This window comes from Pseudophryne corroboree, chromosome 12 (assembly GCF_028390025.1).
Source record: "Pseudophryne corroboree isolate aPseCor3 chromosome 12, aPseCor3.hap2, whole genome shotgun sequence".
In the NCBI taxonomy this organism is placed as follows: domain Eukaryota; kingdom Metazoa; phylum Chordata; class Amphibia; order Anura; family Myobatrachidae; genus Pseudophryne; species Pseudophryne corroboree.
In genome coordinates this window covers 74,673,798-74,700,956 of record NC_086455.1, presented here as the reverse complement: position 1 = coordinate 74,700,956, position 27,159 = coordinate 74,673,798, and the positions used below count along the sequence as shown (strand labels likewise).

At 45.7% G+C, this 27,159-nt stretch overlaps 1 protein-coding gene across 1 annotated transcript in view; it reads right to left on the bottom strand.

Annotated features, from left to right (window-relative positions):
• Positions 1 to 27,159, bottom strand: part of STARD9 (StAR related lipid transfer domain containing 9) — a 495,399-nt gene that overhangs the window by 192,306 nt on the left and 275,934 nt on the right. The window contains exons 4-8 of the mRNA XM_063947652.1: positions 11,349 to 11,465; positions 10,143 to 10,175; positions 9,742 to 9,803; positions 8,936 to 9,048; positions 643 to 712 (exon numbers count right to left, since the gene is read on the bottom strand). Coding sequence (XP_063803722.1) covers positions 643 to 712; positions 8,936 to 9,048; positions 9,742 to 9,803; positions 10,143 to 10,175; positions 11,349 to 11,465 — 395 coding nt within the window. The remainder of the gene's footprint in view (positions 1 to 642; positions 713 to 8,935; positions 9,049 to 9,741; positions 9,804 to 10,142; positions 10,176 to 11,348; positions 11,466 to 27,159) is intronic.

Sequence of the window (27,159 nt, the reverse complement as noted above, 5' to 3'; positions counted from 1 at the left end):
TGGGGAGTGTACTGTATGTAAGCACTGGCTAGTGGTGCAGGTTGCTGAAACAGTGTCTAAAACCGAATCCCGCATGTGACGAAAAATTGAGGTCGGGACGCAAAGCCACCCCCCCCCCCCCCCCCCAGTGAAGCCATGCCCACTTTCTGGTAAGTCACGCCCCCTTTTTGCCGGCGCCGCACCGGCTGCACACAAAGTAAGTGACGCCTCTGTCTAAAACAACAGGTAATTGTAAGCTTCACTGGAGCTAAGTGGAAGACTACTGTCTTCTACTGTGGCACTCTAACACAGCCTCAAGATGTCTCCGCACACACTCAGTAGAAATCTCTGCGACCATCTTGGAACAGAGAATAAAGCTTCCCTGCAGTAGCACACTTTTACTATGAACCAGAGAATCTTACTAACGATTCAGAATATCTATAGTAACTGGAGAAGTGCAGTTTTGGATTTACCCGGATCTCAAAACGGCATCTTATTGGCTACCCAGCTGTCATGTGTTTTGGATAGCCAATAAGAAAAATCTGGATAAATCCGAACTTGCGCTAAAAAAATCTGGTTAAATCCAAATTTGTGCTAATTTGTCGTTAAGAACTGAGTAAATCCGAACCGACACGTTTCTGATCGTAGCAGCACCATAATTACCTGTTTTCCATCCCTTCTTCCAGGAGAGTCATTACTTGCCCATAGTCTGTAACTGCATGCTGCGACAATCCTAATTTAAAGAAAAAATAAGAATTTACTTACCGATAATTATATTTCTCGTAGTCCGTAGTGGATGCTGGGGACTCCGTCAGGACCATGGGGTTTAGCGGCTCCGCAGGAGACAGGGCACAATAATAAAAGCTTTAGGATCAGGTGGTGTGCACTGGCTCCTCCCCCTATGACCCTCCTCCAAGCCTCAGTTAGGATACTGTGCCCGGACGAGCGTGCATAATAAGGAAGGATATTGAATCCCGGGTAAGACTCATACCAGCCACACCAATCACACCGTACAACCTGTGATCTGAACCCAGTTAACAGCATGATAACAACGAAGGAGCCTCTGAAAAGATGGCTCACAACAAGAATAACCCGATTTTTGTAACAATAACTATGTACAAGTATTGCAGACAATCCGCACTTGGGATGGGCGCCCAGCATCCACTACGGACTACGAGAAATAGAATTATCGGTAAGTAAATTCTTATTTTCTCTAACGTCCTAAGTGGATGCTGGGGACTCCGTCAGGACCATGGGGATTATACCAAAGCTCCCAAACGGGCGGGAGAGTGCGGATGACTCTGCAGCACCGAATGAGAGAACTCCAGGTCCTCCTCAGTCAGGGTGTGCCCCTGACCAAGTAGCAGCTCGGCAAAGTTGTAAAGCCGAGATCCCTCGGGCAGCCGCCCAAGATGAGCCCACTTCCTTGTGGAATGGGCTTTTACTGATTTTGGCTGTGGCAAGCCTGCCACAGAATGTGCAAGCTGAATTGTACTACAAATCCAGCGAGCAATCGTCTGCTTAGAAGCAGGAACACCCATCTTGTTGGGTGCATACAGGCTAAACAGCGAGTCAGATTTTCTGACTCCAGTCGTCCTGGAAACATATATTTTCAGGGCCCTGACAACGTCAAGTAACTTGGAGTCCTCCAAGTCCCTAGTAGCCGCAGGTACCACAATAGGTTGGTTCATGTGAAAAACAGAAAACACCTTAAGGAGAAATTGAGGACGAGTCCTCAATTCTGCCCTGTCAGAATGAAAAATTAAGTAAGGGCTTTTATATGATAAAGCCGCCCATTCTGACACACGCCTGGCTGAAGCCAGGGCTAATAGAATCTTCACCTTCCATGTGAAATATTTTAATTCCACAGTGGTGAGTGGATCACCAATGTGACTTTAGGAAACTCAAAACAACATTGAGATCCCAAGGTGCCACTGGGGGCACAAAAGGAGGCTGTATATGCAGTACCCCTTTTACAAACGTCTGAACTTCAGGCACTGAAGCCAGTTCTTTCTGGAAGAAATTTGACAGGGTCGAAATTTGAACCTTAATGGACCCTAATTTTAGGCCCATAGACAGTCCTGTTTTCAGGAAATGTAGGAAACGACCCAGTTGGAATTCCTCTGTAGGGACCTTCTTGGCCTCACACCACGCAACATATTTTCGCCAAATGCGGTGAAAATGTTTTGCGGTTACATCCTTCCTGGCTTCGACCAGGGTAGGGATGACTTCATCTGGAATGCCCTTTAGGATCCGGCGTTCAACTGCCATGCCGTCAAACGCAGCCGCAGTAAGTCTTGGAACAGACAAGGCCCCTGCTGGAGCAGGTCCTTTCTTAAAGGTAGAGGCCACGGTTCTTCCGTGAGCATCTCTTGAAGTTCCGGGTACCAAGTCCTTCTTGACCCATCCGGAACCACGAGTATCGTTCTTACTCATCTCCTTCTTATGATTCTCAGTACTTTTGGTATGAGATGCATAGGAGGGAACACATACCCTGACTGGTACACCCACAGTGTTACCAGAGCGTCCACCGCTATTGCCTGAGGGTCCCTTGACCTGGCGCAATATTTGTCTAGTTTTTTGTTCAGGCGGGACGCCATCATGTCCACCTTTGGTTTTTCCCAACGGTTTACAATCATGTGGAAGACTTCCCACTGAAGTCCCCACTCTCCCGGGTGGAGGTTATGCCTGCTGAGGAAGTTTGCTTCCCAGTTTTCCACTCCCGGAATTAACACTGCTGAGAGTGTTATCACATGATTTTTCGCCCAGCGAAGAATCCTTGCAGTTTCTGCCATTTCCCTCCTGCTTCATGTGCCGCCCTGTCTGTTTACGTGGGCGACTGCCGTGATGTTGTCCCACTGGATCAATACCGGCTGACCTTGAAGCAGAGGTCTTGCTAAGCTTAGAGCCTTGTAAATTGCCCTTAGCTCCAGTATATTTATGTGGAGAGAAGTCTCCAGACTTGATCACACTCCCTGGAAATTTTTTCCTTGTGTGACTGCTCCCCAGCCACTCAGGCTGGCATCCGTGGTCACCAGGACCCAGTCCTGAATGTCGAATCTGCGGCCCTTTCATAGATGAGCACTCTGCAGCCACCGCAGAAGAAAACACCCTTGTCCTTGGAGACAGGGTTGTCCGCTGATGCATCTGAAGATGCGATCCGGACCATTTTCCCAGCAGATTCCACTGAAAGGTTCTTGCGTGAAATCTACCGAATGGGATCGCTTTGTAAGAAACCACCATTTTTCACAGGACCCTTGTGCAATGATGCACTGATACTTTTCCTGGTTTTAGGAGGTTCCTGACTAGCTCGGATAACTCCCTGGTCTTCTTCTCCAGGAGAAAACATCCTTTTCTGGACTGTGTCCAGAATCATTCCTAGGAACATTAGACGTGTCGTCGGAAAAAGCTGCGATTTTGGAATATTTAGAATCCACTCGTGCTGTCGTAGAACTACTTGAGATAGTGCTACTCCGACCGCCAACTGTTCTCTGGACCTTGCCCTTATCAGGAAAGCGTCCATATTTCTTTTAGGAAGAATCATCATTTCGGCCATTACCATGGTAAAGACCCGGGGTGCCGTGGACAATCCAAACGGCAGCGTCTGAACTGATAGTGACAGTTCTGTACCACGAACCTGAGATACCCTTGGTGAGAAGGGCAAAATTTGGACATGTAGGTAAGCGTCCCTGATATCCAGTGACACCATATCGTCCTGGTTCGCTATCACTGCTCTGAGTGACTCCATCTTGATTTGAACCCTTGTATGTAATTGTTCAAATCTTTTAGATCTCACCGAGCCGTTTGGCTTCAGTACCACAATATAGTGTGGAATAATACCCCTTCCCTTGTTGTAGGAGGGGTACTTTGATTATCACCTGCTGGGAATACAGCCTGTGAATTTTTTTTTTTTTTCCAATACTGCCTCCCTGTCGGAGGGAGACGTTGGTAAAGCAGACTTCAGGAACTTGTGAGGGGAAGACGTCTCGAATTTCCAATGTACACCTGGGATACTACGTGTAGGATCCAGGAGTCCACTTGCGAGTGAGCCCACTGCGTGCTGAAACTCTTGAGATGACCCCCCACCGCACCTGAGTCCGCTTGTATGGCCCCAGCGTCATGCTGCGGACTTGGCAGAAGCTGTGGAGGACTTCTGTTCCTGGGAATGGGCTGCCTGCTGCAGTCTTCTTCCCTTTCCTCTAACCCTGGGCAGATATGACTGGCCTTTTGCCCGCCTGCCTTATGGGTACGAAAGGACTGAGACTGAAAAGACTGTGTCCTTTTCTGCTGAGATGTGACTTGGGGTAACAAAAGTGGATTTTCCAGCTGTTGCCATGGCCACCAGGTCCGATGGACCGCCCCTTTATACGGCAATACTTCCATGTGCCGTCTGGAATCTGCATCACCTGACCACTGTCGTGTCTATAAACATCGTCTGGCAGATATGGACATCACATCTACTCTTGATGCCAGAATGCAAATATCCCTCTGCGCATCTCGCATATATAGAAATGCATCCTTAAAATGCTCTATAGTCAATAAAATATTGTTCCTGTCAAGGGTATCAATATTTTCAGTCAGGAAATCCGACCAAGCCCCCCCAGCGCTGCACATCCAGGCTGAGGCGATTGCTGGTCGTAGTATAACACCAGTATGTGTGTATATACTTTTTAGGATATTTTTCAGCTTCCTATCAGCTGGCTCTTTGAGGGCGGCCGTATCTGGAGACGGTAACGCCACTTGTTTTTATAAGCGTGTGAGCGCCTTATCCACCCTAAGGTGTGTTTCCCAACTCGCCCTCACTTCTGGCGGGAAAGGGTATACCTCCAATAATTTTCTATCGGAGGAAACCCACGTATCATCACACACTTTAATTTATCTGATTCAGGAAAAACTACAAGTAGATTATTCCCACCCTACATAATACCCTTATTTGTGGTACTTGTAGTATCAGAAATATGTAACACCTCCTTCATTGCCCTTAACATGTAACGTGTGGCCCTAAAGGAAAATACGTTTGTTTCTTCACCGTCGACACTGAAGTCAGTGTCCGTGTCTGTGTCTGTGTCGACCAACTGAGGTAAATGGGCGTTTTTACAAGCCCCTGACGGTGTCTGAGACGCCTGGACAGGTACTAATTTGTTTGCCGGCCGTCTCATGTCGTCAACCGACCTTGCATCGTGTTGACATTATCACGTAATTCCTAAATAAGCCATCCATTCCGGTGTCGACTCCCTAGAGAGTGACATCACCAATACAGGCAATTTGCTCCGCCTCCTCACCAACATCGTCCTCCTACATGTCGACACACACGTACCGACACACAGCACACACACAGGGAATGCTCTGATAGAGGACAGGACCCCACTAGCCCTTTGGGGAGACAGAGGGAGAGTTTGCCAGCACACACCAAAAACGCTATAATTATACAGGGACAACCCCTTATACAAGTGTTTTCCCTTATAGCATTTTCACATATGTAATCATATCGCCAAATAAGTGCCCCCCCTCTCTGTTTTAACCCTGTTTCTGTAGTGCAGTGCAGGGGAGAGCCTGGGAGCCTTCCTCACAGCAGAGCTGAGCAGGAAAATGGCGCCGTGTGCTGAGGAGAATAGGCCCCGCCCCCTAAAACGGCGGGCTCTTCTCCCGGAGTTTGTGAGATCTGGCAGGGGTTAAATACATCCATATAGCCTCAAGGGCTATATGTGATGTATTTTAGCCATAAAAAAGGTATAATACATTGCTGCCCAGGGCGCCCCCCCCAGCGCCCTGCACCCTCAGTGACCGCTGGTATGAAGTGTGCTGACAACAATGGCGCACAGCTGCAGTGCTGTGCGCTACCTTATGAAGACTGAAAGTCTTCTGCCGCCTGTTTCTGGACCTCTGGACCTCTTCAACTTCGGCATCTGCAAGGGGGGTCGGCGGCACGGCTCCGGGACGAACCCCAGGGTGAGACCTGTGTTCCGACTCCCTCTGGAGCTAATGGTGTCCAGTAGCCTAAGAAGCAAATCCATCCTGCACGCAGGTGAGTTTACTTCTCTCCCCTAAGTCCCTCGTAGCAGTGAGCCTGTTGCCAGCAGGACTCACTGAAAATAAAAAACCTAACTTAAACTTTTATTCTAAGCAGCTCAGGAGAGCCACCTAGATTGCACCCTTCTCGGCCGGGCACAAAGATCTAACTGAGGCTTGGAGGAGGGTCATAGGGGGAGGAGCCAGTGCACACCACCTGATCCTAAAGCTTTTATTATTGTGCCCTGTCTCCTGCGGAGCCGCTAAACCCCATGGTCCTGACGGAGTCCCCAGCATCCACTTAGGACGTTAGAGAAAAAACAAAACTCTGATTATATTGAATACAAAATCCCTTTGTGCATTTAATGATAGACAAGCATTATTTAAGTTATGTAACAATAAATAAAAACAATAGGACTCATACTAGTAATGGATCCTGAGTTATCATGCAAATGTATTTGCCAAGAAAAAAACACAAATATTTCTAAAACAGTGAACACGTCTGCAGTGAGGTTACAATTATTAAATAAAGTAATTGGTGTTGGACTGGGATTCCCGTTTCCCTGAGAACATGTGAGGTCAGATGAGGGCTGTATGCAAGGGTATTTCCCCACTAGAGGCCAGTATAGCATCACAATTACATACTGTGCTGCCCTTTTTTATATAACTGCCTCAAAACCTCATAACGTCCTCCCTTCTAAGTGAAGATGGCTGCGCTTTTTAGTAAAGGGACTGTAAGTAGAGAGCTATGCAGTTTTGCATGCAAAATGAAAGCTGCATATACTAGGGGGTTCAGAGGGTTAGAATCCCAATATTACAGGTGAATTTCACCTCTTCCCCATTAACCAATAATGTAAAGACACTAGATATTAGACAAAGCATATCCAGCAAATATGGCACTGTATAGCCTATGAAACATCAGTCAAGTCACTTTGCAGGGGAAAGAAGTGCAACCTCTGCTTTTCCTATTTTAAATAGTGTTTCTGGTCTAGAACATATAATTCTAGATACCTGTACCCACTCATGTATTTATGTTGTAATTGTAACTATATATACCACCACTTAAATTGATGCCTGTTCAGAATTAAAATTAACTTAAGTTAAAATAAGGCACATAAACAAAGAAGGCACATATAAATAATAACATACAGCAGTAGGCATTAAAAATAATAACATACTGTAGTAGGCAGATCAAAATAATAACATACAGTAGTTAGTCACATAAAAATAACAACACACAGTAGTAGTCTCATAAAAATAACAACACACAGTAGTAGTCTCATAAAAATAATACCATACAGTAGTTAGTCTCATAAAAATAATACCATACAGTAGTTAGTCACATAAAAATAACAACACACAGTAGTGGTCACATAAAAATAATAACATACAGTAGTAGGCAGATAAAAAAAATACCATACAGTAGTAGTCACATAAAAATAACAACATATAGTAGTAGGCGCAGATCTGAGGATGCAGCAACAGTAGCCAGATCTGAGGATGCGATGAACGACACACGTTAGTGTGCAATAATGAATACACACTGGATGATGTGGAAGATCTGTCGTTCCAATTTGGCTCAAAACGACAAATCATCCGATTTATTGTCTAGTGTGTACCCAGCTTTAAGCTGGGTACACACTAGACCAGGGCTGGCCAAATCAGTCCTCGAGATCTACCAACTATACACATTTTCCAGATCACCTAGCTGGTGCACAGGTGTAGTCATTATTAATTAAGATGTGCTGCATTCATTCCTAACTGACAATTCTACAGATCTCCAGGAGGCCTGGAAAACATGAACTGTTGGTAGATCTTGAGGACCGGTTTGGCCAGCCCTGCACTAGACGATGTGTAAGTGATGTAATAGTCTTCCCGATTTCCCTTGCATCCAAGAACAAACTATATAGTGCATATCTCCCCTGGCAATCTTTCAAACGACCTAACAATATATCTTGCGTCGTTCAGTTGTTAGGCATTGATAAGTGGAATCCAAGAACATAGATACAGGGAGCACAGCTGCTATGGGGCCCACCTTCCCTGTCACAGTTACATGTGTTATATACACATTTTTGACCACTGGTAAGTACGGGTGTGGTATTGAAGGTCGACCACTCTTAGGTCGACAGTGTCTAGGTCAACCGCTATTGGTCGTCAGTAACTAGTTCGACAGGGATTCTAGGTCGACAGGTCAAAAGGTCGACATGTTTTTTTTTTTTAAATCTCTTTTGGTGTTATTTTCGCCGTACAGTGACCGGAACCTCAAATAGTGCACCGCTTCGCGCGCCATGCTTCAGGCAAGGTGCCTCACTCCACTACCACTGCACTCGGCACAGGTTACCGTTCCCAGTCGTAGTCCACGTGGATCGTAAAGAATGAAAAAGTTCAATAAAAGAAAATGTGTATGGGTGTGATGCTAACAGCGGTGTCTTAATAAGAACGATGGACTACAGCAGGAGGTCAAGTACTCTGCGTGTGGGACGGGGGAATATAGGGCACATAGGGGGCTTCAAGGTCTAGTAACAATCCATGAGGGCGACTTAATGAACTTCTCAGTTTGTTCAGTTCAGATAGGCATCCGTGCCTGATACAGCTGCTGTGTGTTCTTCTACTGGTTTCATTTATCATCTTGGACAGAATCTTAGGAGTAATTATCATATACATGATTTGGTAAAAAAGTAGAGCCACAGTAGGGAATCCCTGTTGTTAAAATCAATCAGGGCCCATGTCACCTGTAATACATGCTAAAATGGTAAAAGTACTAACCTGAAAAACAAATAAAACTTCTATGTTACAGTGAATAACATGTAAGCAAATGATTACTGTGCCTGGTCTAAGCAGCTTCATGTTTTTGGCAAAACAGACCATAATGGAAATAATGATTTAAGCCTAGCGTATCAGACATATCAGATAATACAACAAATGCTACAGAAGATGGGATTTATACCTTGTACATATGGGCCTTTCTCTGGGTGTTCCCGCACGCGCAAAGTATAAGGCTTCTTCTGGTCAGATGGGTGCAACAAGTCCCGGACTCGCTCATTATAGATTTCTAGAAAACTATAACAAAAAGTATTAAAATTACTAAAACAAATCTAATTTATTTTCTGTCCAAGATCTGTATTTATGATGTTAAGTAAAAATAAATTAGGAAAACCTAAGACCTCCAAGTGCTTAAATAATACTTTTCTATATCAAATTTATATTTCTTACATGACTAAATGAGCAGACAAGAGCAAGTTAAAACATTTGGGCCAATCAAGAGGTTAGTATAGAACTTGGATTTTCATTTAAATATATTTTATTCCTATTTCTCACTACCTTCTGTGGTTTTAAACAGTATTGTTAAAATCGTCTAGAATGGGCTGATTATTGCTCCTTGTATTAGACAAGTAATTGCTCTGCTGACCCAAATGTATTTAATAGGCATAGGACATACATGGATGACAAATTCCATGATGAAAATGTCAAAAAGCAATGCACCCAATAAAGGTGGCTCTAGGGTCCGTACGTTGTCAGTCCTCTTTCACAGGGCTCCATGGAACTTTACATCTGGTCACCAAACGTATCTGTCCAATTTACACGTGCATTAAAACGTAACACCTATCCAGACGTTCAGAAATCTGGCTGAAAGTCCAGATATTAATGTACATAGGCAACTTAAATCTGGTCACACATGATACAATATTGCCTGTGATACTGTAGCAAACTGTATGCCTTAATAGTGACTTCTAGTTATGAATTACTTCTTACCTCACTTCAATCCGGCATGAGGACGGAGAGCCTGCGGAATGATCATTATAGGAAAACAGACCCTGAAAATAACGGACATGACAATCCATCATAATAGTAATTAAGTTGCCTTAAGCTATTCTTTCATGGTCAATGTAAAGTAACTACCAAGTACACTCTTAAACCGATAAGCTAAAAAAAAAAAAAAAAAAGTTCTTGGATGACAACAATTTCCTCTGCTAATTACTAAGGAGGGAATGAAACATGTTTTGGAGCAAAAATCTTATTTTCAGAATTTTTCCAGATAGAAGAATATGTTGATATCTAGCCCTGGCGTGAATCCATCAAAAGTATCCTCAACTCAGTTGATAAGTAATCTTGAGTAAGAACATAGGAATATTTTAAAAAAGCACATACTTTACCTCACAAATACGGGGTGTTAATCCGATAGAGGTCTGTTTAGGAAACAGAAAGACACTTTCATTTAATGAGAATATAGGGAAAAAAACTGTGGCTTAAATTACATTTCTGTACATTAGTAACTCCATGCAGGGGGTGAAGTCGGTATGATGTGTCTGAGCCTAGATGAATGGAGTTCTTCACAATGTGCCCCTAGTTACCATAAAACACAAGTCTACATTACTACAATTCACTGCACAATCATATATGCTCCTAGAATAAAGGTTGCAAATAGCCTAACCAGGCACTTCATAGACAGAAGAGGATTTCTGCCACTCAATTTGCCTCCAACCCTCTTCTATGTACAGAGATATTTGCTCTGTGCGCTACAAGTCATGTTACACATAATACATGAGTGACGTGTGACTCGATAGTGCAGAGTGTCTTTTCTTGCATTTTTTTTTTCTGTGAAAATGCACCTTAGATGAAAATGTATGTAATAGGACGCACAAGCAGCTTCTGCTGATTAAAATGATATGCAACATACATATATTCTGTGTGTGACTGCGCCTATATTTGCATACAAAATGCTATGATACAGTGTTTTCATGGAAACCCAGTAACGTGGCATTTCAGATGCAGATAGAGCCGCAATTACATACAGAATGGCATGCTGCATATCAGTTTAATCAGCAGAAGCTGTTTGTGCGTCCTATTAGATTACTTTGTGTCTAAGATGCATTTTCACAGATGCAAAAATAGAAACTCAGTACCGCCTCGGCATGGCGCGACTTCAAGGGCTGCTTAGCATGACTGCAGCAAGGATGTAAGAGGACACATCTGTATGTTAGAACAGGACAAAGCATTTAGAACAATGCAATATTATTATAGTGGTTATCTGACAACATGGCTGCTTAAAATACAATGGGGCATATGTACAGGTATCAAAATTCGAAGAGAGATAAAGTACCAACCAATCAGCTCCCATCTGTCATTTTTCAAACTCAGCCTGTAATATGGCAGTTAGGAGCTGATTGGTTTGAAGTTTCTGTCTCTCCAAGCTTTGCACATATGCCCCACTAACAGAAGCAATTTCATTGTTATTTATGAACAACCCTGCTATGCTAAATAATTCATCTATTAGCAATACTTTTGAAGTAAAAATGGAATACAATGATATGTGCAAGTAATACGCATATATTATGTACACAGATATGTAGATAACTCACTGGAGTGCCCATCATTGTGTAGGTTTTCCCTGAGCCCGTCTGTCCATAGGCAAACAGACACACATTGTAGCCATTAATGGCCTCCGTAAGAACGGTGGTGCCAAGGTCTTGGAAAACCTGAAGTCAGAGAGAACACAACAGTTATAAGAACAGTTCATTCTAGAGTTCATTGTCAGTGAGTTATACAAATGCAGTACAAAGCGAGTGAGATGACTGGTATGCTAAAATAATATTTTAATAGTAGAAACTGAATGTTATTTCACTTACAGAATTCACAATATCCTCTGCCAAGTGTCTCTGCTCTAGCACTTTCAAGAATATTTAGAAAAATGGTCGTGTTACACTTAGGAACCGATGTTATCAAATCCCCCGCGGTCTACCAGCATCTGACTAGCAGCCAAATTCTAAATGCTAATGTCTCACCTATGTTTAAACATTCTCAATTGTAATAATTTCCACTACAAACTAATAGTTAAAATACTTGTATAAAGTCTTCTCCATTCTACTGCATGTTTCTTTTCTCTGTTACCAACTTTTCATGAAGCTTTACCTAAAACAACATTAGCCACTTAACTGACTTTTTTTCTCCAAAAACGGCTCCAAAATTGCCGGGGTTTTTATATGAGTGAATTAGGTGAAGAACATGAATTTAACCTTATCCAAAATGAATTTAGTTAAAAAAAAAAAAAAAAAAAAAAGGAGATTTAATGGTAGACTTACCATGGTTAAATCTCTATCTGCAAGGTATTCCCTGGTTTCCACAGGGAATACATCGGGGTGTAGAGTTGGATCTTGATCTGAGGCACCAACAGGATAAAGCTTTGACTGTTCCCAGGATGCACTGCACCGCCTCCTCTATAACCCCGCCTCCAGGCACTGGAGCTCAGTTTCGTTAACAAGTCCAATGCAGTAGCAGATAAAAGAGACGGTAGATGTTTGTATGGCTAATGCCATACAAACCCAAAGAAGCTAAGTGCGTCAGGGTGGGCACCCTGTGGAATCCAGTGTACCTCGCAGAAAGAGATTTAACCATGGTAAGTCTACCATCAATCTCCTTTTCTGCAGCGGGGTACACTGGGATTCCACAGGGAATACATCAGGGATGTCCTAAAGCAGTTCCTCATGGGAGGGGACGCACCGTAGCAGGCACAAGAACCCGGCGTCCAAAGGAAGCATCCTAGGAGGTGGAAGTATCAAAAGGCATAGAACCTGATGAACGTGTTCACTGAGTGCCATGTAGCCCGCCTTACACAATTGTTCAGCGGACGCGCCTCGGCGGCTGCCCAAGAAGATCCAACAGGCAGAGTAGAATGGGCTTTAATAGCAGCAGGAGCCGGAAGACCAGCCTGTGCATAGGCTTGTGCAATCACCATTCTAATCCATCTAGCCAAGGTTTGCTTATTCGCAGGCAAGCCACGTTTGTGAAAACCAAAAAGTACAAAAAGGGTATCTGACCTCCTAAGCGAGGCAGTCCCCTCCAGGTAAATATGGAGAGCCTGAAACACATACAAAGACCGCTCTTTACAGGACAAACCAGAAGAGATAAAGGCCGGAACCACAATCTCTTGGTAAAGATGATACCACCTTAGGTAGGTAACCAGAGCGAGTTCGAAAAACTGCCCGGTCATGGTGAAAAATCAGAAATTGTGGACGACAGGACAAAGCGCCTAAGTTTGACACCCTCCTAGCAGAGGCAATAGCCAGTAAAAACACGACCTTGAGTGTAAGACATTTAAGTTCCACAGACTCAAGAGGTTCAAATGGAGACTCTTGTAGGGCATTTAAGACAACAGACAGATCCCATGGAGCCACAGGAGGGACATAGGGAGGCTGAATCCGTAAAACACCCTGAGTGAAAGTATGAACGTCAGGAATAGACGCAATTTTCCTCTGAAACCACACCGCCAAGGCAAATATATGAACCTTGAGGGAGGCCAGACGAAGGCCTAAATCTAGGCCTTGTTGCAGAAAAGCCAAAAGCCAAGAAGTACTGAGGCACCATAATTCTTAGCAGCACACTTTGTGAAGATGGAGTTCCAGACCCTGTAATAAATCCGTGCCGGTTTGCGGGCCTTCAACGTAGTCTGAATAACCGCCTCAGCGAATCCCTTGGCCCTCAGGAGTGAAGCTTCAAGAGCCACGCCATCAAAGCCAGTCTGGCCAGGCCCGGATATACACAAGGGCCATGAACAAGGTGGGTCTGGGCGTTGAGGAAGCAGAAGAGGACGCTCTATCAATACACCCTGCAGGTCTGAAAACCAATGCCATCTGGGCCACGATGTAGCGACTAGAAGTGGCATTTCTCTTTCTTGCTTGAACTTCCGTAGTACCCTGGGCAGGAGTGACACTGGAGGGAACACATATGGCAGCCGAAAGTTTCATGGAATTGCCAGTGCGTCCACGAACACTGCTTGAGGATCCCTTGTCCTTGATCCGAAGAGCAGGACCTTGTGATTCTGTCGAGATGCCATCAGGTCTACATCTGGTAGGCCCCACTTGTCCACTAGAAGTTGAAAGACTTCCGGATGAAGACTCCACTCTCTAGCGTGAAGTTTAGGATTCCCGCAATGAACACTGCCGATATTGCTGCCATATGGCGTTACGCACAACGCAGGATTTTTGATACTTCCAGCATTGCCATGCGGCTTCGAGTGCCGCCTTGATGATTTATGTACGCCACCGTGGTGGCGTTGTCTGATTGTACTTGAACGGGCCTGTTCTGTATCAGAGGCAGGGCTAGTGTCAACGCATTGAACACTGCCCACAATTACAGAATATTTATCGGGAGGAGAGATTCCTCCTGGTCCATCGACCCTGGAGAGAGTGTTGCTCCAACACCGCGCCCCAAACCCACAGACTGGTATCCGTTGTCAGGAGGACCCAGTTGGAGATCCAGAAGGGACGGCCCCTGCTCAACTGTTGGTCCTGTAGCCACCAGCTCAGTGACAGACGAACCTCCGGAGTTAAGGAAATCATTTGAGACCTGATCCGATGAGGCAGGCCATCCCACTTGGGAAGGATTAACCTCTGCAGAGGGCGCGAATGAAATTGAGCATACTCTACCACGTCGAAAGCTGTCACCATGAGGCCTAGTACTTGCATCGCCGAGTGTATCGAAACTCTTGGGCGATAGAGGAAATATCTGATCCTGTCCTGAAGTTTCAGGTCTTTCTCTGGAGACAAAAAGAATCATTGGCTGTGTGTGTCCAGCAGTGCCCCTAGGTGCACCATGCCCTGAGCAGGGACCAGCGAAGACTTTTTCCAGTTGATGAGCCACTTGTAGGCTTGTAGAAATTGGACCGTCAGTTCCAGATGACTGCGTAGAACCTCTAGGGAGTTCGCCAGGATCAGCAAGTCGTCCAGATACGGCAGGATCCTGATTCCCTGACGGCGAAGGGCTGTCATTACGGCCATGACCTTGGTGAATATCCGAAGGGCCGTGGTCAATCCAAAAGGCAAGGCCCAACATTGATAATGTAGGTTGCCGATAGCAAACCGCAGATATTGCTGATGTGACATGGCAATAGGTATGTGCAGGTAAGCATCCTGTATGTCCAGGGATACCATATAGTCGTCAGGTTCCATGGCCAGCACAATAGAGCGCAGAGTTTCCATACGGAGTTTGGATACTCTCACAAATCTATTCAATGATTTGAGGTTGAGTATAGGCTGGAAGGACCCATATAGCATCTGAACTAGAAACAGGGTCGAATAGTATCCTCTGCCTCTCTGAGACAGAGGTACCGGCACTACCACTCCTGTGTTCAGGAGGGATTGTACAACCAAGTGTAGAGCTTGCGCTTTTAACAGATCCAAAGGTATAACCGTCGTGCAGAACTGGAGAGAGTGGGACATCTCTTGAAAGAGATTGCATACCCGTGAGAGACAAATTCCCGCACCCAGGAGTCCGAAGTGGTCATTAACCAGGCCTGGGCGAACTGCAGAAGTCGGCCTCCCACCCTGGGGTCCCCCTGGGGGTGGCCCGCCCTGTCATGCAGCAGGCTTGTCTTGTTTGGAAGCAGGCCGACGGGTGGCCCAGGATTGTTTAGATTTGGGCTTAGTGGTGTTGGAAGCATGAGCCTGTCTCGGGTACGCCTGACCTTTTGCTTTTCCTGGAGGTCGTAAGGAACGAAGCCTTCAGGGCAGAAGGATTAGTACTTAGGAGAAACGCAGTCTTGGCAGTCGCAAAGTCAGTCACAATCTTGTTCAGATCCTCCCCAAATAGGATGTCTCCATTAAAAGGGAGCACCTCCAAGATCTTTTGGAGTCCAGGACCACCTTCCAGGATCACAACCACAGAATTCGGCGAGCCAGAATAGACGTAGTAAACGCCTTGGTCGCCATTACACCTACATCAGAGGCTGCATCCTGAATATAGTGGAAGGCTGTGGTAATATAAGACAGATATTGTCTGGCAGTGTCAGAAAAATCCTGAGGTAGTTCATCTTAAATTGCCTGAACCCGTGCTTCAATTCCTTTTGCAGACCAGGAGGCTGCCATAGTGGGTCTATGTACACCACCAGTAAGAGAGTATCAGGCAACCCTCCACACGTTTATACATCAGTTCCTTCAGTGAGGTGACAGTGGTGACAGGCAGAGCAGATGACACCACAAGACGTGCGACACGAGAGTCCACCGGTGGTGGAGTTTCCCACTTGTTACTCAACTCCGCAGGGATAGGACAACGAGCTAGCATCTTTTTAGACAGGGAAAACTTCTTTCCTGGAGACGACCAGGATTTTTGATGTATGTCAACTAAATGGTCAGAATGTGCTAAGACTACTTTAGCAACCTTCTGACGTTTGAATTTATGAGGTTTCTTAGATGTAGTAGTAGGCTCGATCTCATCATCTATTTGTAGAATCAGCTTAATAGCCTCCACTAGGTCAGGAACATCAACCTGGGTTGTAGATTACTCATCAGAAGCAACTGTATCAGTGTCTGATGGATCAGTATATTCCCCATCCTCATCGAAAGAATTATCCGAAATATTAGTGGATTATGAGGAAGAAATGGCCCGCTTAGATGACCCCTTGGCCCCAGAGGGGCGTGGGGTAGACTTGTGTCTAACCAAAGATTGATTCAATTGTTGTAACTGGGTAGACAGAGCGGATTAACTGCAGGCACAGTATGTGGCTGTAATGGCACAGGAGGTCCTACAGGGGGTGTAAGACGTGTTACAAGTGTATTCAGCATACTTGAGAACGCTGCCCAAGGTGGGTCCTGATTGGCCACAAGTGCTGCGGGTTGACTGGGAAGTGTATGCCACCCAGCGCTAACACTTCCCCCCAGGTAAATCCGTGGTGCCAGCACTGCAGGATGCAGAAGCGTCCGCGGATTTCCCGCCCTGTGTGGCAGACATTATAGAGAATGTAGCCTTAGAGCATTACAGTACAATATAGCCAGACAAACATAATACCTGCAAATAACCCCCTGTGTTATGTGACAGTAAATACAGGACAGAGGATTTAAGCGGTATGAGATGACTGAAACGCACAGTAAAAAATACCAAATCGTATATTCTGTATAGCACTATAAATAAATAAATAAATATATATATATATATATATATATATATATATATATATGGGACCCTGACGCACCTAGCCCCCCCAGGGTACAGAATATAGTGATAGCAATACGTGTGATACAGGAAAATATAATTCACACAGCAGCTACAGGCACACTCAGTCACAGGTACAAGGCAGAAGTTATTACAGATAAACAATAAAACTGCACTGGACTAGTAAAACTACATATAAATATGTATGAGTATAGATACAACAATGCACAGTAGATACTGGATGTATATCACAGAATACTTGTACTAAATATTCAGATAGCAGCACACTTGTTCTTAACGAACACTGTCTAAAATGACACGTAGAATACTTAAGTGCCTGTAAATGCACAGCGCTGATGAGACAGACGGCTTTACAGAGGAGACAGAGCCCTGCAGTCCCGGAGATCAGCCCAGCTAGTAGTGAAGATGGCGCCAAAATCTCTGGAGTGAGGGAGAGTGAAATGTAGCTCCAGGGCGGGAACACCAGCAGTAGATGGCGCCCGGAGCTGGGGGTGGGGCTACAGGTCAGCGCCTTATTCCCTATATTGGTCCTCACCACCAGGTACTGTGGAGCCTATATAAAATGGATTTTAGTTAATCCGACCTGCACTCCCATGCCCTGGTGGATATAGTGGGGTCCCTGTGCAGTACAGTGTCCACGCTAGCGGCACAGTCCGTCTACCGAGACCGCGACTAACCGGCAGGTCCCACCTGGGGGATCCTCTTACCTCCTCCCTGATGTGAGCCACGCGATCCTGGAGTGTATCAGCGGTGGTGTGCCTGATGACCGGTGCGCTTCCGCTGCAAGTACCCGGGAACCCGGCTGCGGGAGTATGCAGCGCTGCTGGGGAGGTGATGGAGCCACAGCACAGAATGTCAGACTGACATAAATAGTGCTGCGACCCTTGAAGTCTTCTTAAAAAGCTCTTTTCAGGGCTGCCTAGCGCAGCCTCACCTGTTAGTGACCTGCTCAGGCACCAACTTACAAACTGAGCTCCAGTGGCTGGAGGCGGGGTTATAGAGGAGGCGGTGCAGTAGACTGTTGGTGCCTCGGATCAAGATCCAACTCTACACCCCGATGTATTCCATGTGGAATCCCAGTGTACCCTGTTGCAGGAAATAAAAAAAAAAGTAAAGTAATTTTTCTGAAATATCGGAACATCAGTCAGGAATATTGGTAACATCAGTAAACAACGTGACCATCGCAATGTTACTTTTTACCCCCAAGACAGCGCCCAGGTACACGGGAGGGGGGGGGGGGGGGGGGGGGAATGGCTTGGGGAGGTTAGTTTACTCTTTCCCAGCGGCTGCCATTAGCGATGTCAGCACGAAATGCTATTTTGTAATGACATTTTGCCTACATCGCTCAGTGTATATGCATGATTGCGCGCTCCAGCGGCCGCTAGCAATGGACGCTTGGTTCTATGTGCTGCACATAAAACCATGCGTTGTCACTAGTGTACTGTATTATGCCAATGTAGGATGGAACATGTTTGTTCCGACTTTCATTAGCATCACCCCAGTGTGTACACACAATCTAGGGCTGATGGGGATTTGTTCCGACGTTGGAACGAATCCCTGTCGCTCTAGTGTGTACCCACCATAACATTCTTTATCTGGCTGGTCGCATACTGGGGGGTCATTCCGAGTTGTTCGCTCTGTATTTTTTTCTCGCAACGGAGCGATTAGTCGCTAATGCGCATGCGCAATGTCCGCAGTGTGACTGCGCCAAGTAAATTTGCTATGCAGTTAGGTATTTTACTCACGGCATTACGAGGTTTTTTCTTCGTTCTGGTGATCGTAATGTGATTGACAGGAAGTGGGCGTTTCTGGGCGGAAACAGGCCGTTTTATGGGTGTGTGCGAAAAAACGCTACCGTTTCTGGGAAAAACGCGGAAGTGGCTGGAGAAACGGAGGAGTGTCTGGGCGAACGCTGGGTGTGTTTGTGACGTCAAACCAGGAACGACAAACACTGAACTGATCGCAGATACCGAGTAAGTGTGGAGCTACTCAGAAACTGCTAAGAAGTGTCTATTCGCTATTTTGCTAATCTTTCGTTCGCAATTTTGATAAGCTAAGATTCACTCCCAGTAGGCGGCGGCTTAGCGTGTGCAAAGCTGCTAAAAGCAGCTTGCGAGCGAACAACTCGGAATGACCCCCACTGTGCGTGGTCACTTACTGGTGTGGTCACATCTGATGCGACTATGCCAGGCAAGTGGTTAACACTCATAAAACCTGTAGTGGACAGCAATATACAATTCTGTCCATATATATTTGGACATGGACACTATTTTTGTTATTTTAGATGTTTACCAAAACATTCAAGCTACAGTTATATCATGAATATGGTTTTCAAGTCCAGATTCTCATCTTTAATCTGAGGGCATTCACATCTGAATTGGACCAAGGGTTTAGGAATTACAGCTGTTTAATATGTCGTCCCATATTCTCCAAGGGACCAAAAGTAATTGGACAATTGATACAAGTGCTGTTTAATGGACAGGTATAGACTATTTCATCGTTATTTCTTTATCAATTAAGCAGGAAAAAAGTATTTAAATTCCAAATGTTTCATTTGCATTTGAAAGCTGTTGCTGTGAACCCACAACACGCGGTCACAGGCAGGGGCTGATTGGGTTGGAAAACCAGCCCGGGAAATGTCCGGAAGCAGCCCTACTGGGGGTGGGGCTGTTGAGGGTGTGGCATCTGGTGATGGGTGGTGTATGTTGAGAGGGGTGGGGCATGCTTACCTCAGATGATAGAGCTTTTACAAAACTGAAACTGCCAATGTTTTTTTGTAGACAGGGCTCTTTTATAGGACTAATGGGTCTATTTACTAAGTCTTGGATGGCGATAAAGGGGACAGAGATAATTGTACCAACCAACCAGCTCCTAACTGTCATTTTTCAAACACAGCCTGTGACATGGCAGTTAGGAGCTGACTGGCTGGTACTTTATCTCCGTCCAAGGCTTAGTATATAGACGCCTAAGAGAAATTCCATAAAATAGGGGATTCAATAGAGATGAAGATTTTGATATCACAAAGGCTAAAAACGACGCAACTGACAAACATACTACATTACATGCATACTGCATTCACGCCACCTCAGATGTCACCCAGGTCCAGCCATTCAAAAAGGGTGTAAAATTATTTAAAAATTTTATTCACCTAGAATTTTTTTTTTTTTTAAAGGATATGAGACATTTATTTCCTGAGGAGAATTTCTTAATGCACAAAAAAAATGTTTTATATAATAGAAAAGAAACAATAAAATATAGCAAATATAAAGATAAATATAGCAGGTGAACAATATTTAAGAGACGATATGGATGTGTATCAAAATGATTCATGCATGCAAACAGATGTGTTTCAATCAACAATGCTGTATTGTATCCGTGGTCACAGATATGCTGGTGCATGCGAACAGGTGTATCTAAAATGTCAGGTTACCTTGTATTTCTTTAAAAATAGTCCAGACTTTTAGGGGACTAATTTCCTCATCTTCTGACTTGAAGGATCTTTGTTTGCAAGGCACAAATTAACGGAAAATAGAATACATGTATTCAGTCCTTAACAGACCTAGTGGCGTCCCGCTTCCCTATCCTCCTTACCGGTAAGGTTGTGTTACACTGTTGCGAGATGGTGTGCTGTATAGTGATGCTTGACCTCTCCCATCCAGATGTGCTGATTACCAGCTCCGTGTTGGCCCGGTGGCTGTAGACGAGGCTTCCTTTTAGTCTAGCCCCTGCTCCCAAATGTGGACACACCGCCGGTTCCTCTCCTATCTGGCTGCTGAGTTTGCCTGTGTAACATTGGTCCGGTAGGGTGCGAAGTGCAGATTTTTTTTGGCGCGTGCTGGCAGCTTGGTAGTGCTTGTGACGGTGGGATTGGAGATAACTCCTGATTGCTCCCAAATGCTTTCTTCTTTAAGTTAGAAGACGGGGAAATAAATCCCATAGAAGATACACCTGTTTGCATGCACCAGCATTTCTGTGGCCATGGATACAATATAGTATCGTTGATTGAAACACACCAGTTTGCATGCATGAATTATTTGGATATACTGTAAATCCATATAGTCTCTTACATATTGTTCACTTGCTATATATATTTTTATATTTGCTATATTTTATTGTGTTATAGTTTTTATTACATAAAACACTTTTTTTGTGCATTAAGATATTCTCCTCAGGAAATAAATGTCTCATATCCTTTAAAGACAAAAAAAACAAAACAAAAAAAATCCACTGGCGACAGTTGTCTATGTTATGCTGAGAGGGGGGAGAGAACGGCTGCTGAGTGGAGCTTGGGGACCAGCCGACCAGGGACTGATCCGGTATCCCGGCGTCCCAATCCGCCCCTGGTCACAGGAGCTGTCAATGCAAGTGAAACAGGCAATCCTGTGGAGGGAAAATCAATCAGCCACTGTAAATTACCACGGCTAATTGTCAATTGTTCCGGATAGCTGCCATTAGCTGAGATTTTTTACACCTGCACGGAGACAGGCAAAACAAAATCTCAGATAACTGACATTTATTCGCGGATACGATCGCGAAAAACACCTGGATCCGGGAAAATAGTGTAATCGAATTACCTGAAGAAAAAAAAAGTGTAAAAAAAATGCGTTATAGTCCCAGTTTTACTACGCAAAAAAAAATTATCAGGTACAATTCCCCCCTTAGGCTGCACATAAAAAAAAAAAAACCATTATAGAGATAGCGGAAACCTTAGAAGCAGCCAAATCAACAGTTTGGTACATTCTGAGAAAAAGAACAGAAAACAAAAACAACGCAATGGTGAGCTTGGCAACATCATAATGCTTGGGACGTCCACGGAAGATAATAGTGGTAGATGACCGTGGCTTCATTTCCATAGTTAAAAAACAAAAACATCTCTACAACATTCATCCAATTGAACACCACTCCTCAGGAGGTAGCAGGGCCAGCGCCACCATTAGGCAGCTGCCTATGGCCGGTGGCCACTGGTGGGCGGCATGCTCCACTTAAATCTATTTTACAAAAAAAATTATATTTTGCTAGCTAAGCCCAGACCAGGGACGGCCGTGGCGAGGGTCTAGCCTGCCACAGCCGTCACTCACCTCACCAATGGCAGTGTATTGATTTTCCTGCTCCATGTCTCTAACAGAAATAGACGGAGCTGTGGGTATGAGAGAGCAAGTCAGGAGACGGGCGCCACACAGACAGCTTAACTGGCATCCTAGGCATCAGCACTAACATGCCGTGCGCTTGTTTACAAGTGAATAACACCCTGTGTGGCGCCCGTTTCCTGACCTGCTCTCTCATACCCCCAGCTCCAGAAATTTTGCCTAGGGTGCCAAGAAACCTTGCACCGGACCTGGGAGGTAGGCACATCATTATTCAAGTCAACTATAAAGAAAGGCCAGATTGGACTTTGCCAAAAATATCTAATAAAGCCAGCCCAGTTCTGAAAGAGTATTCTTTGGACAGATGAAACTAAGATCAATCTGTACCAGAATGATGGGAAGAAAAAAGCATGGAGAGACTTGGAATGTCTCATGGACCGCAGCATACCACCTTATACGTAAAACACGGTGAATACAGTGTGACAGCACAGGCTTGCATGGCAGCCAATGGCACTGGGTCACTAGTGTTTATTGGTGAAATGACAGAAGCGCCGGATGAATTCTGAAGTGTATAGGGATATACGGTCTGCACTTTGAGCAAAGTTGATTGGACAGCGCTTCACAAAACAGATGGCCAATTACCCAAAAACAGCTAAAAAGCAGACCAAGAGTTTGTTAAGGCAAAGAAGTTGAATATTCTGCAGTCACTCAGGAAATCACCCCAAACAAACATGTACTGAAGACAAAGCTAAATGCAGAGGGACCAATGAACAAACAACTATTTCAAATCCACTGTGGTTGTGTACAGAGGACAAATTCTGAAAACGGTGTCATCATATAGGGACCTACAGATGTGTCACTATTCATCTTATAGGTTAATCGTGGCAAACGCAGATCGATTACCGCAATTAGCGTGCATGCAGATGTGTTCACGCACTGCGCACACACCTGCAATCCATAGGATGGCATAGTGCATACTCTCCTGCAAACGGGTCACGGGCAGTAGTCGCAATAGCGACAAATTTGCACCTGCAACCCGTTCGTAAGATGGAAACGGGCTCATCTGTAACTGTATTTATTTAAAAACACAGTTTATTTCAGCTGTAGAAGTCCCTCAGCAATGAATAATACACACTGTGTATAAAATGTTTCTTTGTAGAATAGATCATTGTGACTATGGGAGGTTCCTATAAAAATCAACAAAACTCCAGATCAACAGGGAGTAAGACAAAGCCTGTTCTTTCTCTGTCAAGCTGAGCAACAAAAGGGCGGATTGGTTTATCTTCAGATCTGCGGACACAAGTAATATTTATTTATGTCAGTCCTTCATTCTTGCTGTAGGAACGCACCCATTTAATAAATGTTCTCAGACGTACTTTCCATGACTATCCTCTCTTACTATTGAGGTTATAAAATACGTATCTTAACAACTGAACATACCACTTTCTTATGGATTAACGGACAGATGGATGTGACCAGCTTAGAGATCATCTGATCTGATATTTCTTTTAAACAAACTCAACTCACTTTTCTGCTGCGGAGTACACTGGGCTCCACAAGGATTAACATCGGGGTGTAGAGTAGGATCTTGATCCGAGGCACCAACAGGCTCAAAGCTTTTGACTGTTCCCAAGATGCACAGCGCCGCCTCCTCTATAACACCGCCTTCGTGCACAGGAGCTCATTTTCGTTAACCAGCCCAATGCAGTAGCAGGTACCAGAGACGACAATCGCTCATAGCCAATTACACCACACACTCACCACAGGAGAGGGTGTCAGCGGCTATGCCAATACCAATCCAAAGAAGCTAAGTGCGTCAGGGTGGGCGCCTTGTGGAGCCCAGTGTAACTCGCAGAAAGAGATTTAACAACGGTAAGTTCTTACCATAAATCTCGTTTTCTGCTGCGGGGTACACTGGGCTCCACAAGGATTAACATCAGGGATGTCCTAAAGCAGTTCCTTATGGGAGGGGACGCACTGTAGTGGGCACAAGAACCCGGCGTCCAAAGGAAGCATCCTGGGAAGCGGCGGTATCAAAGGCATAGAACCTAATGAACGTGTTCCCTGAGTACCACGTAGCCGCCTTGCACAATTGTTCAAGGGTCGCACCACGGTGGGCCGCCCAAGAAGGTCCAACCGACAGAGTAGAATGGGCTTTGATGGTAGCAGGAACCGGACGACCAGCCTGTACATAAGCATGTGCAATCACCATTCTAATCCTTCTGGCCAAAGTCTGCTTGGAAGCAGGCCAACCACATTTGTGAAAACCAAACAATACAAAAAGAGAATCGGATTTCCTAATGGAGGAAGTTCTCTTCACATAGATACAGAGAGCCCGTATAACATCCAAAGATCGCTCTTTGTGAAGACAACTCAGGAGAATTAAAGGTCGGAACCACAATCTCCTGGTTAAGGTGGAAGGAAGACAACACCTTGGGTAAATAACCAGAGCGTGTACGAAGCACCACCCGGTCACGGTGAAAAATCAAATAGGGAGACTTATAGGACAAAACACCCAAATCCGAGACCCATCTAGCCGAAGCAATAGCCAGCAAGAATAACACCTTAAGGGAAAGCCACTTAAGGTCAGCAGAGGGAAGAGGCTCAAACGGAGACTCCTGTAAGGCCTCCAACACCACAGACAGATCCCAAGGGGCCACAGGTGGCACATAAGGAGGCTGAATCCTCAACACACCCTGAGTGAATGTATGGACATCAGGTAGGGTAGCAATTTTTATCTGAAACCAAACCGACAAGGCAGAGATGTGAACCTTGAGGGAGACCAGACGCAGGCCTAAGTCCAGGCACTGTTGTAGAAAGGCCAACAGTTTGGCCGTACTAAACTTGAAAACGTCATGATTGTGAGACGCACACCAAGTAAAGTAAGCATTCCAGACCCTATGGTAGATCCGAGCAGAAGCCGGCTTACGGGCCTTCAACATAGTTTGAACGACCACCTCAGAAAAACCCTTGGCCCTCAGGATGGAAGCCTCAAGGGCCATGCTGTCAAAGCCAGATGGGCCAAATCCTGGTAAACACAAGGGCCCTGAACGAGGAGGTCTGGTCGTTGTGGAAGTAGAAGGGGACGATCCCATGAGGGACCCAGTAGATCGGAGAACCAGTGTCGTCTGGGCCACACTGGAGCGACCAGAAGCAGGTTTCCTCCTTCTTGCTTGAACTTCCGTATTACTCTGGGCAGGAGTGACACTGGAGGGAACACGTACGGTAGCTGAAAGTTCCATGGAAACGGCAGAGCGTCCACGAACGCAGCTGGAGGATCCCTTGTCCTTGCTCCGAAGACCGGAACCTTTTGATTGTGTCGAGACGCCATCAGATCCACATCTGGAAGGCCCCACGTGTCCACGAGAAGTTGAAACACCTCAGGATGGAGGCTCCACTCTTCTGCGTGTACGTCCTGACGACTGAGATAGTCCGCTTTCCAGTTCAGGACACCCGGAATGAACACTGCGGATATGGCCGGCAGATGGCGTTCTGCCCACTGAAGAATCCTTGATACTTCCTTCAGTGCTATGCGGCTTCAAGTGCCGCCTTGATGATTGATGTACGCCACCGTGGCGGCGTTGTCCTATTGTACTTGAACAGGTCTGTTCTGTATGAGATGCTGGGCCATTGTCAACGCATTGAACACTGCCCGCAGTTCCAGAATGTTTATCGGGAGTAGAGACTCCTCGATGGTCCACCGATCCTTTAGAGAGTGTTATTCCAACCCCACACCCCAACCTCTCAGACTGGCATCCGTTGTCAGGATGACCCAGTTGGATATCCAGAATGGACGGCCCCTGCTCAATTGATGGTCCTGTCAGTGACAGGCGGACCTCCGGAGACCATGAGATCATGCGAGTTCTTATCCGGTGAGGCAGGCCGTCCCACTTGGTCAGAATTAACTTCTGCAGAGGGCGAGAGTGGAACTGAGCATACTCCACCATGTCGAAAGCAGACACCATGAGACCTAGCACTTGCATTGCCGAATGTATCGACACTTGCGGACGAGATAGGAAGCACCGAATCCTGTCCTGAAGCTTCAGGACTTACTCCTGAGATAGGAACAGTAGTTGGTTGTGAGTGTCCAATAACGCTCCCAGGTGTAACATGCTCCGAGCAGGAACCAGGGAGGATTTCTTCCAGTTGATCAGCCACCCGTGGGCTTTCATGCACTGGACCGTCAGATCGAGATGACACAGGAGAAGTTCTGGGGAATTTGCCAGGATCACTTTAAAAAGCTCTTTTCAGGGCTGCCGGAGCAGCCCTGCCTGTTAGCTGCCTGCACTGCGGGCACCAACTAACAAACTGAACTCCAGTGCCTGGAGGCGGGGATATAGAGGCGGGGCTATGCATCCTGGGAAGAGTCAAAGCTTTTAGCCTGTTGGTGCCTCGGATCAAGATCCAACTCTACACCCCGATGTTATTCCCTGTGGAATACCAGTGTACACCGCTGCAGAAAAAAAGATTTTAAACCTACCGGTAAATCTTTTTCTCCTAGTCCGTAGAGGATGCTGGGGACTCCGTAAGGACCATGGGTGTTATGATTCCTGTACTCCAGACCGGAGGAGATCTTATGGCAGGGATCTGAGTACAGGAAAATAAGCTGGTTGTGGGAGCTGGATAGCCTAGTAACCCCTGGCGCCCTAACTCCGTTGTCTCGCCCGTGTTATCAGAAATCCCCTGCGAGACTATGGTTGCTTGAGCCCATGGCAGCCGCGTTCGAAGGGCGGATTATGTCTGCCCAACCCCGATGCCCCCGCAGGTCTTAATGGGAGACAAGGGGAAGTCTGAGACAGGGTGATAACAAGGGGCCCTCTGACTAAGCAACCAGGCCAGGGGTTACAAGCTAACTAACTAAATCAAAAGGTATGTGCGGACTAGCCGCCAGGAAAAAGGACAACCAAGGATCCACTGATCCGACACTCCTATCCGGCACCGCCGGACACCAGAGTGGATCTGTGGAAGCGGAATCCTCCGCAAAGCTCCAGAACACAATTAAACAAAATAATAAACAGAAGCGGACAAGCCGCAACACACGGCTGCGCCGCGACTCACGAACACCACCAGATGTTAAAGGTGCTCGGTCAGACTCCAGGAACAGATGGTAACTTCCGAGTACAGGATCTCTGAGGACAGGAAC